General features: G+C 41.2%; 1 protein-coding gene across 1 annotated transcript; it reads right to left on the minus strand.

The window, feature by feature from the left end:
* Positions 1–1101: 1101 nt before the first annotated feature.
* UBE2G1 (ubiquitin-conjugating enzyme E2G 1) lies at positions 1102–12696 on the minus strand. The gene is made up of 6 exons (XM_008943197.1): positions 12657–12696; positions 11636–11738; positions 8568–8665; positions 7312–7490; positions 4373–4496; positions 1102–2322 (listed from the first exon to the last, which is right to left on the minus strand). The coding sequence occupies exons 1-5, from the start codon at positions 12694–12696 to the stop codon at positions 4410–4412; spliced, it is 507 nt and encodes a 168-aa protein (XP_008941445.1). The 3' UTR covers positions 1102–2322; positions 4373–4409.
* Positions 12697–13524: the final 828 nt, after the last annotated feature.

A 13524-nucleotide genomic window follows, 5' to 3' on the forward strand; every position in this document is an offset into this window, starting at 1 on the left:
ACAAGCTCACAGACACATCAGTTGTGAACTGCACGTGTTACTCAGGAAGACAAAACAGAACACTGTTGTTGAACTTGCTGAAAGCAGCATGTACCCATTATGTTGATTTGCTGCCAGCCCTTTAGATACACTGTGGAGAGGGAAGAGGAAGGGCAGCTGGGGGGTGGGGGAGAAGTCCACTGCTAGGCTTAGGAAGAGGAGCTTCTTCCCGCTGTTTTGTTTATGGAAAGAATGGCACCATGCCACTGAGATGCAGCACAGTCCCAACTCTTACATCAGTGAAAAAGGGTCGTCAGCTAGTGGGTAAGAAATCTCCTCCCAAGCAATTTCAGACAAGCACTCAAAGGGGAACTAAAATCAGCTATTGTGTCTAGGCACTAACAGCTCCCGCACACATCTGCCTGCCTACAGGAGCATGCCATCCAATTAAAAGCAAATGTAGCTAATGATTCCTCCAGATAACAAGTTACCAAATATGTAAACGCAGACATTAAATATCTGTTTGCCAAAACCACCTGCAGGAGGAAGCAATACCCTTACTGGTAAGTCATACACTTACTGAATGGCTTTTGTGTCCTGTATGGCTGTCTCACCACTAACCATCCCCTTCTTCCAGCCCACCCCTCAAGAAACCTGCACTACACACCTCTGAGTATATGCACAGTGCACAGCAACCTGAAACCAAGTCGGGCCAGCTACCAAACAAGCACTGAAGGCTTCTTATGAGAAGACTTGTGAATGCTGGACCTCTTCATTTATTAGTGGGCTACTCTGTGCTGGTGGACGCCACAGTAATCCCATGACCCAGCAGAACAGTGAAATAGGTGCAAGTTCCTCTAAAAAGGGATTTCAGGCAGGCTTGGAAAACTTGTTACCAGGTAGGCAAAGATGAATATTTGCTCCCTGTCTAGCCAAAGAGGTTTACAATATGGGGCAACGTGTGTGTTTTGTTTGCTTTTACTCTGTTTCATCTTGAAATAATGAATGTAAAATTCAACTACTGTTTGCTGATGTTATGTTGAAGATGTTCAGGTTAAGTTGTGCTCCAACTGCAGGTACCCTTCCTATTCAGATACTCAAGACAGCCAGTTTGACACATTATTATTGGAAAAAATTATATTTTGGAAGAACTCACTACAGAAGGTGACAGAATTCCAAAAATCAAATTACATGAAAATATACATCGCAATTCTCTTTGTACAGTAGGTGAGGAAAACTCTGAAGTAGAAGGCAAAGAATATGAAGGGCCACAGAGGAGAGAAAAGGGAAAAGGAGGGAAACTATTTTTTATACCAAACCCAGAAGTTAGTCATTTGAAAGCCTATAGCTGTGCATGCTTCAACTCAACCTTGAGAAAAAAACCAAGCCTCCCCCACACACACCCCACCCCACAAACAGGCAATGAAAAATGCAAAAAAAAGAAAAGTATCACCCAAAAAAGCAGCTCATTCCTATCTTGGATTGACTTAGTCAACTGAACTTCCAAGTGAAAGCACTCAAGTCCCTTGGAAGTTAAAAATCCAGCAGGCTGCTGCTCAAGGGTGCTCCATGGCCAGTTTTATTGCTATACCCAATTCAAGAAGTATGTGCAATTGGGTTTAAAAAAGGGGTGGGAAGGGGAAAAAAAAAAAAAAAAAAAAAGCACCTTTGATACTACAGAGGTCATCATAGAAGAAGACAGAAGTAATTGATAGCAAATCCTTTCAGGGTTTAATTAGGAAAATTTTAAGTTCTGATGGGGGAAATAAAAGGGAGCACATTTCCAAAAACCAGAAAAGATTATACTAAACTTTAATAAGCAAGAGATTTTAATTAAGCCTCAGAGGGTCAAAGGAAAATTAAAGGGGGGGGTGAAAAAAAATAAAATAAAAAACCCTTTATCCTAATTGGTTTTAGTTTGACATGCTTCACAAGTTGTGTTGGTTTTGTTTTTTCTTAAACTGATAGGAAACAATGAACAGGGAGAGAAAAACCTGCTAAAATCTTTAGAATTTACATTATTCTATTCCTAACTACAGACAGCATTATTTGGTACAATGTGTATTTGTGGATGTACATGAACAGTATATATATTATCCGGATCATGTTGTGCTATGTACACATCTTTACAATTCTTCCTGAAGGTTAAAGCAGTTTATTAGATTTCAAAATGCGTAATCATCTTGTGTTGGCACTTGTTAGGCTCTTGTCAGCATTGATAACTGGCATGTTTTATTGCAGCCCAGTTCCAGCCAGTGTTTGCCAACTTGTAACAACAGAAGTCCAGCAATAGGTGGGTAGAGTGCAGGAAAAAAAACAGTGCCATGTTTCTCAATTGGAGACCTACAAAGAAATCACAGGTATTAAAATGAAGCACCTCATCATCCTCTGTTTTAAAGATGTTAAATAGTGTTTCAAGCTCAAGGAAGATCATCATTACCTGTGCAAAACCTTTACCTACCTCTACACAGAAGAGGCATAAATCCAAAATCATCACCTGAGAAAGGCTTGAGTTAGTTCAGCTCAACTATCAGACTTTCAGGCTCGTGCACTTGTGTTGCTTGGCAAGTGCACAGTGTGTGCACGTCTGATCATTCACACAGAGGGCCAGACACCTGTAGGTTCCTCACTGAATCTTCTGTGCATCACTTACTGGAGTGTGAGGAGCAGAACCCCGCGGCACGGCGCCGCGCCCGTGCCCCCACAGCCACCAAACCCACGCCAGGCTGCCTGTCTGAAACCAGCTCTGTGCCCCCTGCCCAGCCAACTCATCGCCCAGCACTTACTTAGGAGGAGTCACCAGGACTTAGAAAAAGCTTTCCCTTCCCAGAAAAGCAACACGGCCAATTACTGAGATTTGTCCTGAGCATTGTTTCGCTACGGCCAAGCTGAACCTGGCAACAGAGCTGGGGTTAGTTAAGGATACTCTGGAGCACTACTCACAGTTATTTCCTTTCTCTAAGGGAGGAAAAAATGTCAGCTGCATTAACAGTTCTTACACTCTGGTTATAGGCAGTTGTATGAGACACTCAGTTCCTCTGCTTAGTCTTTTGATCACTACTAAGCATTTTTCATGCTTTCTTTAGAATAGAGAAAGTCCTGTTCAATCAAGGCAAGATACTGCAGTACCAGTCTGTCACAGATGGAGCCTTCCCCAACCCCTACAGTTCTTAAAGGAATTATCTCCTCAATAGCCCTGGTGAAGAACAATTAACTAGCAGGAGCACCCACTAAGCTGTTCTAGCAGACAGCACAACCCTTTTAAGCTACATACAGTGCCATTACCTCTCCCACCCTGCCAGGTTTTGTACTCTGCAGCTGACTAGTACATACAGTTTGGGGCTCCTCCAGCCAGACAGGTCAGAGTAGTTTATCTGCCAAACCAACCATTAAGAAAGCACAGCTTCAACATGAAGCTCTGTTTTGCTTTGAAAAGAAAGAGTGGGAAATTATTATCTAGTTGAGGAAGTTTTTCCTTGGCACACCAAGATTAAAGTGACCAAAGGCCAGGTATTTAAGCACCATGCCTTAATGCAGAGCTTTCTGAAAGAGCTCATTGGGAAAAAAAAAGTCCCATTAGAGCAAAAATATGAGTCAGAGCCTCATTTTTAAGAGGGTGGCATAAAGTGCAAATATCACGTCAGCTACACCCAGGTTAAAACTTGTCCATGCTCTCAGATATGCTACAGTTTGGTTTCCAGAAGTCAGCTGTTTTACTGAAGCTATTCCTAAGCCTCCTTCAGTTAAAAAAAAAAGTCTTCTGGGCCACAGAACACAACCCCATCTTTCCTGGCACTGCTAATGGGCAATATCTCAGCTTGATCACTTCTGATATGCTCGTAGACTTTCTAACAGAATTCCCACAGACAACTGAAGCAATCTTTTCCAAATGGTTCCAAACAACCTCACTGAAGTCTTATTTAAAACCTGCATGCAGCATGGCACCAATGCCTGCAAGAAAAACTCTGTGTGTGTATATATATATGTATAAAAACTTGATAGCCCAACAGGATGCTCTGAAGATTCAAACAAGTATTTTTCACAATACTGAACATGAAAGAAGGATTACTCCCTTCTATTATAGCTCTAGCACCCTGTGAGCACTACTAATAAAGCAGGATGAATGCTGATAAAGAGAAGTTCAACTTCTGAACAGCATAAATGCAAGAGTAGTAGAGACATTCCCCAATCTTGGCAGGAGGTGCTGTTACTGCACTTGAAAATTCTTTGTCTTTAGTATCACATACAGCCAAAGAATTCCTCTGAGGCCAGGCAGCTGAGAAGAACGGTTTGGGGTTTGTTTGCTTTTGAGAAAAAAGAAAATAAATTCAGCAACAGGTAGGCATGAAAACTTCAACTCAGGTAACTGACTTGTCTCCAGAAGGATACTTACCCTGAAAAAAGTGAAGCTACTAGCTGCTGAATAAGTGTCACTCAAAAGCAGTTTCTTGGCTTTTTCTTACACAGCGGGCAACTTTTCTTTTAAATTCTCCATTTCTGTCTTCTCTCCACTCTTTCTGTAATTGAATAGACAGCTTTCAGATGTCAGCCCTATTACAGTATACAAGTTCCAGCAACTCTTGGTGTTTACTTTTTCAAACACCAGCCATCTAGTCAACACCTAAATTCACTTACAGTCATTGACCTAGTCAATGAAAACCTGTGGCATTCAGGACTTTTGAAAGCTCCTTCAGGATTTCTGTGCAAGCTGCTCCTAAGAGCGAGGTCACAGCCTTTCTCCCTTGGGTTCCAGGCATTCTTCAAGACTAACCTGGTGGCTACCATTATTTCACAATGTCTAGGCTGAAATCTACTTCCATCAAGTAGATGTAAGTAGATGTAAGTAGATGAAAGTACCAGCAAACTCAAACTGCAGAGCACAAGCTATTGTTAGGGGTTAGAGAAAAAGTCTTCAACTGCAGTGATGAAGAAAGGTACACAGCTTCTGTGGAGCCAGGAGCTCTTCAGAGATTTTTTTAGGAGTTTCAACTCCCTCTCAGTCTAGCCAGGACATTCCAGGATAGAAATGCAGAAGTCACAGGATTCAGATGAGGCACAGCAGTGTCCTCAGAAAGAATGCACCTCCTAGTTAGATATAGCTGCAAGATATTGGCTGCACAAGGAAGACTTAACAGAACACTCAACACACCTAGGGGGATGGTCTCTGTGACAGGCATCTGACTTCAGAAGGGCATAAATGAAGAATCAAGATAAAGATGAACAGGATGATCAGCAAGAAGAAAGTCTGAGCCTGGGATGTGCACATCCTGGTATCACAAAAATGCACAGGAAAGTGCCAGGAAACCACTTGAAGGATTTTTGTGCCAGCCTGATGACAAGCTCAGGGGAAAGCAGAGGAGCACTGCGTGATGTGACCAAGGCTGGCATGTTGGGCACTGCCTAACAGCTAGGCAAGGGCTGGGAAAATATGAAGAGTCCCTTTCTTCTCCATATGAGTTCTACAGTTCTTAGGTTTTGATATAAGCAATGTACTCTTAACTGCAGGGGTGAGGGAAAGGTTAAAAAAAGCCAACCAACCACCACAGTCTGACCTGAAGCAGGCTAGAACCTTTCCAGCCCTACTCAGAGGGAAGGTTGTAGCCTATCTGAGTGAGAGAGAATTAGGGTAACTGGTATAGCTTCACATTTACCACCCCCAAGCTCACCTAGCCAGTCAGCACGCTGGAAAACCCAGCAGGTCTTATCTTCCCAGCAAAAGCACAAGTAAGGCTACTAATTAATTTGTTCTTTTTCAGCAATTAATACAGCAAGCATTTGGTTCCTTGGACTGGGACAGCTTACACAAGAGGGCTGAAGGCCAAGAAAAGCATTGAAGTTTTGCCCTGCTAGCTTCAGATTCTTCAGTTTTGTTTCCATCTTTTATCTATGAAGCCAGTGTTCAGAACTGAATAGCAAGCAAAGTTTCCAGTTTGACAACAATCTCTCAAAAACTCTTATTTTAGGTCAGGAGCTGTTCTATTTGCTTCTCACAATATCTATTCAGGTCCTGCCCCTCATTTTTCTCCCACTCCAAGAGCCATCACTCCAACATGCATAGTGCATTTTTCCAGGAATCACATATATCCCCTGCTCCTATAAAGCTGTGACCTGACTAACACCTATTCTCTAGGCTCACTTAAAACTAGAAATTAAGGAAAGAAGACAAAGTATCTTTTAGTAACTGGTAAATACTGTTCCTGCAGTAAACTTGTACTTTGTAAACCAAGTAGAAGACATCCTGACACCAGCTTGGAATAGAGCAGATGAGCTGCTGACTCTTTATCACCCCAATGAGTACACTTGGTTCATACAAAGATCTGATCTCCAGTCCAGCAGATGTTAAGCTGTTCAAGCAGCACGTTTAGTTCAAAAGTTACTTGGAATGCCTCATATCACAGTCAGAAAAACAAGTTCCTAGTATCCAGAGGGATATTTTACTGTCTTCACAGTCAGATTTGGATTTAAGTCTTTGTTCTTTCAAGCTGGCCTAGAAAATGCTGTGTTAGTACTTAAGACATTTTCAACTTCTACTAGTTCAAATTCAGGTAGCTAATTAGTAATTTTCTAGCTAACGTCCCTCTCTGAGGCCAAATAACTATCACTCCTGAAGTAGCTGGCAGAGAGTGGGGCACAATCCAGAAAGAATCAAAGGCCTGTGATGCTAGGAAGGTGACAAGCATAGCTGAAAGTGTAAGATTTCTCCAGTGTTAGGTCAGCTACATTCAACACACATGAGTTTGTAAACTGAGGAATTCTCATTGTACTTTTTAGCATTTCATTAATAACTTGCTCCTTCCAGTGCTCCCAGGTTTGCCAGCACAAAACATCCATGTGTCCTGGCTATTGGTTTCCACCAAGTAACACAACACAAGAAGGCAAGGTCCAACAATCAAAAGAATGTTACATAAGGGAATTCTTCACTAAAACCTTCTCGTTTTGTTTTTCTTCCCATTAAGTTTGTTCCATATGAGACTATGCCCATGAAGATTTTTCAGCAGGGCTCAACCACCTTTGGAAATACTAACAGCACAGCAGATCAAAGGCTTCAGGAAACTAAGCTTTTGGAAGGTATAGCTAATTTAGAGCAGGATAACATTCTGCTAGGAAACTCTGCATCTTATTACCACCTCTTTTCCTCACTCCTCCAGCTAAAAGATCTAAAACTTCTCTTTTGTGAGAGGACAGCATGTAGGAGCCTTAGCCTGGAATATAAAAAGTTGTTCTAAAAGTTACTGTGTTGTTTGTCAAGCCAGAGCAAAGCTCCACTGCAAGTTTAGGTTTCTACACTGAAGGCTATTGGCAGACCAAGAACAAAATCAAATAAAATCTTACCGCTGCATCAACATTAGCAGGAGAATCACCATTGGGATCTGCCAGCATAGAAATAACACTAATCATGATAGTTTCCACTGTGTGAATGGGAAGCCAGCGTTCCTCAGGTTTTTCATAGCCATATTTGTCTTCTCCAGGCTCATGAAGAATTGAAATGCAGACGTCGCCGTTCTTGTCAACTGCAAACCAGAACAAGGCATATTTCAGCAATGAGCAACACGCTGGCACTTCTTCAGGGCACTCACAGAACTGCTCATCCTCAGCCCAGCCAGGCTGCAAACATGTTAGTGAGGACACTTTATAGAAAAGGAAAGTAATTAACCGTTACAGAACTCAATCTGTAATAAACAGGGCTTGGTGGAGGTCTTATTATGCCTGGGCAGAGAGGGCACATGGGGAGGCAGAACCTAATTCTAACATCACACTGACTTTCAGGACTATTTAGACAAACTTCCACTAAAGCTTTTTCTGTCAAGGTCAGCAAACTAGAGAGTGACTTTCTTCCACAGCAACATCATCAGCTGGATGTTCCTGCAGTATACTGGAGTATGATTTAAACTGCTGGAATTGGAAACTGTCTGACAAGTAGTCTGGTATTTCCAGAGCCGAAACCAACACAGCATCAAAATATTCCCTCTGTTCTTTCTGATGGGAGCACTGTGCTGGTCTCCTCCCAGCTTTCAACATTTACAACTTCAGTGATGACTGCAGGAAATTGAAGAGCATTCCTCCTTCCCAGTAAAAAAAACTTCTTCTGTTTCATCCTGCCTTCCCATCTATGCCCAGCAGTCTGTAAGTAAATGAAACATTAGGAGGAGTTTTCTTTGGAGGGACTAAAAGATGCTGTTCTATTCTTTCATGCTTCACCAGGGGACAACCTTGGGCCTTCTACACTGAACTGCCAAGTTAGTAATAGTGAGGTGAAATATTTGAAGGTATAACAAAAGGCAGGGTTTAGAAGTCAGGTTTCTCCTCAGGCCACAATTTCACACTTAGGGAAAAAAAAAATAAAATCCTTGAGCAGTTACCAAGAATTCAACATGCTACTTCCAGTAGCTCCTGAAAATACTTCAGGAACAGCCTCTCAGAGCAGCACTATAAAAACTCTGCCATGGTTATTACTTATTTATTAAGTGAAGATAGCAAAGTAAACACAGAATTTCATATTTCTAACATGAACAGAAATACATCCATTTGTCTTCACTGCATTTTAGTTCTTAATTGCAGAAAGAAACTTAAACTGTGACATTTCTTACCGTTTGGATGCCAGATTTCTGTGATGAATTTCATTTTTGGCGGCCTCAGTGGATAGTCTTTTGGAAAAGTAAGATGAGCCTTGAAAACACCACCTTCACTGGGGAATCAAAAATATCTTAGTAGAGTTTCTTGTGAGCTTAAGCTGAAGATTGGAACTTACTGATGTATCAAAAGTTCTAAGTTTACCCCCTCACACAGCTTAAAGTCATGTTGGTAATAACAGTACCAACATTTCCATATGTGATGCAAAGAATTTCTAGATTGAGATCCTTTCAGAAGATACTGCCAGTTCCCCAACACTGTATCTTTTTTTAGAATTAGGATGATGTTCCAGAGGGGAAAAACACACGCACACAAAAATAAAAGTCAAGGAATTTCTCTGGAATTACAACTTTTTTCCTCCCAGTATATTTATTAACAGTAAAAAAAATATTGCCAATAACTCCCCTTCTCATGTACAGCCCAGCAGATACCTGTGCATTTTCCTCCTTTAGACACATCAGTCCCAATTTCTTGGTATCAGCCTGCAGCAGTGAGCCTCAGTAAGAGGCTACAGAATGCTCTGCAGTTGCATCTACAGCATTACTGCATAAAAGAACTTCTACCTTTTCAACACTAAGCTAGAGGGACTCAGACATGACAGGGATGTGTTCTGCATTACAGTCACCCACTAAACTGGAAAACAAACAAGAGATCCAGTTTTTATGTGGCATTACAGGCCCATATTTAACAGAAGTTTATTGTTGGGGGTTATGTTTTTAAATAACTAGGTTTCTCTACCTGGGAATACTCCCTTTTGAAAAGCAGGAAGGCCCATATATTAAATGGTAGCTGAAGTACTGAAGTATTTACCCTGATAATTTCTTATAATTGACATTCATAACAAAAATTGAGATTGCAAAAACTGAAACAACCTCCAAAGAAGGTGGCACAAGATGTGCAGCATGACAAGTTACCCCTCAGTAGCCATGCACACAAAAAGTAGTGGCATAAAAGAAAGTTGCTCAGTGCAATTTTTTTTCCTGTTTGTAAAGGAGTAGGAGTCAGTATCCAAAGCCCACAGGCTACTGAGAAAAATAAGTTTTACCACCACTAACAAAAGATGTGCAATTCTAGTAAGTGTCTCAAAATAACCCCCAAAACCCAACAACCCAAACAGCACTGGGTCTGAGTGACTTGGCTCTCAAAATAAAGCAGCTGAGGGGATGGGAACCCACAACATTTACTTCCCACAAGTTTTAGAGAAGGCAGGCAGCTCCCAAAGAATCCTTGATCCTGGCAAAGATAAGAAACCCAGAAACTGGCTATTTTAACATCCATACTAGTCAAGACATAATTAGATTACATTTGTTGAGAGCCCCAAACCAGTTAAGTCCTTTCTTTCAAAGTCAGAAGTTCTTCTTTCCCTTTTTAAAGGAGCAGATCCTAAAGCTACTAGGCTGTATGGCACCCCTGTTTGCCCCTCCTCAACTGCCTATAAATACAGCTCTTTAACTGGACAGACATCAGAAAGCAGTTAATGAAGTACAGTTGTCCATTAAGGGAGATCAGTGCCATTTCTAGCAATATTCCTGATAAAGGGGTCTCTGTCAGTAAAGCCATGCACTGAGTCTAAAGTATTTTTGGGTAAACTCTGAATAAAGGACAAAGAATGAGACTAAAGGTTAAAATTTTAAACTACTGTGTTCCACTGTCATCATAGAACAGACCAGGGAGGAAGGACTTCAGTATAATAGCTACCCTGAAAAACAGCAACTAGGGACTGGAACAGAACAGAACTTCTCATCTAAAAAGCCTCAAAACAAGTTCAGTACTTTACTGAAATGGAGGGAAAAAAAAGCTATTCAAATTTTTAACATGTAAGAAGAGGTTCAATTAGAAGCAGTATTTCTTTATTGACTATAGTACTGTAACACTTATAAAATGGCCATAAGAATACAATGGAGCCACTACAAGAGTGTTCAAAAGAGGTCAACAGAAGCTGGAGAATTCAATCTCAAGCAAGACTTGAAAAATCAAAATGTAGTAAGCTTCAGGAGAAGCAAAGCAATTTCATTACTGGGCTTAAGTACACATTGAGAAGCCTGCAGACAGGTATACAACAACTTTATGTTGGAACTAAGATTGACCTCAAGTAAATGTCACTAGGCTTTTTGTATCAGTAATTTACCACTGAACAGCTTAATGAAGGAGAACAGAGTTCATCTTCAAGAGCTACACTTTAAACTGACCTCTTCCAGGCATAGAGCCTTTTCCCAGAATGTAGATAATCAAATATAACCTCTATGAAAAAGAGAAAACCAATCTCTCCATGAGCCAGAGCTCTTTTTAAAAAATACAAAGAAGCAACAAAAAAAAACACCAAAACCCCCAAACAAACCACCCTGCACATGCCTGAGTGCTTCAGGTACACAGCAGTGCAAAAACACAGCAAGCTTAAAGTCCAGGAAAAAGAAAAAAAAAATAGTTACTGTGTGAACTGCATGGGTTTGTGTCCAAATGCCAACTAAAGAACCCAGTCCTTAGGATAAAGAGGGAAGCTTTCTGAAGCCCACTGTGCAAGATTTGCCAGCAATTCACAGTGGATGAATACTGAAATACTCGTAGGTCATACTAGGAAGTTCTCTCACCTCAAACTGACAGCACTTGAGGCTTATTCCATGGTCTGCTATAGTTTCCCCAACTACATCCCTCTTGAGTACTCCCCTACAATTACCAGCATGAAGCTGTAATGGTTTGAACTTGTACCACTGGTTGAACTAGAGCATCACAGCAGTAACAGCAAGTAGTGGATTACACCTGCCTTAAATGCATAAGAAAAACAGGAGGTGCCTCTAAGTATAACCTGTTCTTCCCAATTTCTACACAGGAGGACCAGCATTGCACTTTCCCAAAGCAGTTTAGAACTTCTATATAGCAAATTCAGCTATTTACAGGTATTTTACTACCAACAGAACAGCATTACCTAACATAGTATGGAAATTCATGTTAACTTCTACTTGCTCAGACCAGGCTAGAACCAGTAAATCCAAGTTCACTTCAGTTGTGTATAAGTATCAGTACTTACTATAGTGTATCTGGAGGACCAATGATCAGGACTTCCCATCGATAAAGATCATTGTCATCTATCAAGCCTGCTGAAAAGCCTTCCACTGGATTCTTGTTGAGCTCTGTGGGGGAAAGAATTTGAGAGTGACTTTAGGTGTCTGTGATACACATTTCCTGGCTTTGCTCACACCTCCACAACGTGACTGTAACAGCCCAGAACCCTCAGCAGTGTGGTACCTCCTGAGGGACTTCACCCATCTTAAACCACAGCTTGGGGTCAAAAACTAATTTAAATGCCATATTGATATCATACTGAAGTTTCTGATCCAGTATTTCCAATAGTACAAAGTCTTGATGAATCCAGGGTGTTTACTGTAAGGGGAAGGGGGAAAAAAAAGTTATTCCTTCAACTGGTCAGTAATTTCCAGGTTAAATCAGGGATTTTTATTTTACAATTACTACTGCACTTACTTTAAATCTTGTCAGAGATTACACAGCCCTCATTATTGTATTCCACAGTACAGTTAGTCTACACATTCCCCTCTGTAGACACCACAGTGGAACTGTGTTGATTTCTAGGCATTACAAACTGAAGTTCAGAGGTCCTTACAACACCCTCAGGTAGATGCAGTGAGAGCCTCATACCTCTATGGAGAGCAGGCTGCCAGAAAGTCCAGACTGCTCTGCCTACGGGCAAATGCCTGTGAGCTTGCAGTCACTGGTTGCCAGTTAAATTCTTAACCACCTTGGGAACAGGTAAAAACAATGCAAGAAGAATCAATTCAAGCCCTGCACAGAAGAGTCTAAGTCCACATGGGGAAAAGAAAGTGCTCAACTCAAATGAAGTACCAAGGTCCTGAAGAAGCAGATAACAGGAACTCCAGCCTTGGTAGGCCAGCTTTGTTTGGGCCTTGGTAATCCAGAGTCTAATTTATCCACATAAGTGATTCCATGCTAAAATCCCAAGAAATGTATTGTAAGGGTTTTTCTTTCAAGCTATTCAGCAGGGGTTTAGTCAATAGATCAGGTCAACCACTCACTCTGAGTTGCAGGACAGGACTCAGGTATTGACCCAATCATGTTGTCTCAAGACAGTGCCTGAGACAAAAGGTCACTGGCTATTTAACCAAGATTCAAGCTTCAAAACCAGAAACTACAGCATGGCCACACCTCCACTAAGCAGACCAGTTTTCACCATCTGCCATCTATGAAACTTTGTGGAAACAGCTGCATGAGCTTGAGTAGCAGTTCTGTTTAATTCTACATGAAAGGGGCAGAGAGACTCAACAGTTGTCTCTCATGAAGCAAGGACTTCACCAGTCCCTCACCACCCCCCTAGTACATACATTCTTCCAGCATCAGATATTAAGAGTTCCAGCACATCAGCAGTTGAATGTAAACTGATTTTCATGCAGGATTTTATAAAAAAAAAATTGTCTACTGCTTGTACAAAAAAGCCATCTGTTCTGAACACTGAAGTCATCCTTTCAGATACTGCCTTAGTACTGTAACACCAGATATCCAGCACAACTACAGCAGTCAACAGAAAGAGTGCCAATATTATAGTACCTCACCTTAAGATTTTTAGACTTGAGTTTAAGCCTCCAAAACACAAGTTCCCCCATTTCTGCACCTCCACAGGGAGAAAAGGGTTTATACCAAGTCCTGTGTAACTCGAGGTGCTCACATTTAGCTTCCTTATCATTTCCTAGTTACCACTTCTCAGTGCTAAGACTAAACAAGACTGCCAAGAGTTAAAACTCTGGCAAATTCAGCCTGCTTCTATCTAAATATACCACACTGTTTCCGAGTCAAACACACATTTTATTCTGTATCTTGATTCGTGCCATTTCATTTTCTCTTTACATGTGTCTCAACCTCCAAATAATTTTTCTTCTCAAGCCCTTC

This window comes from Merops nubicus, unplaced genomic scaffold (genome assembly GCF_000691845.1).
Source record: "Merops nubicus isolate BGI_N331 unplaced genomic scaffold, ASM69184v1 scaffold34786, whole genome shotgun sequence".
Classification (NCBI taxonomy): domain Eukaryota; kingdom Metazoa; phylum Chordata; class Aves; order Coraciiformes; family Meropidae; genus Merops; species Merops nubicus.

What these genes read in the sequence shown, in the direction of transcription:
- UBE2G1 (XM_008943197.1), bottom strand. Translation starts at nt 12,696, where the DNA reads ATGATTGGGTCAATACCTGAGTCCTGTCCTGCAACTCAGA. An exon ending in AGAAATCTGGCATCCAAACG is followed by an intron (nt 7,491 to 8,567) that starts GTAAGAAATGTC and finishes TCTGGTTTGCAG; the next exon opens with TTGACAAGAACGGCGACGTC. An exon ending in CTGCTAATGTTGATGCAGCG is followed by an intron (nt 4,497 to 7,311) that starts GTAAGATTTTAT and finishes ATTCAATTACAG; the next exon opens with AAAGAGTGGAGAGAAGACAG.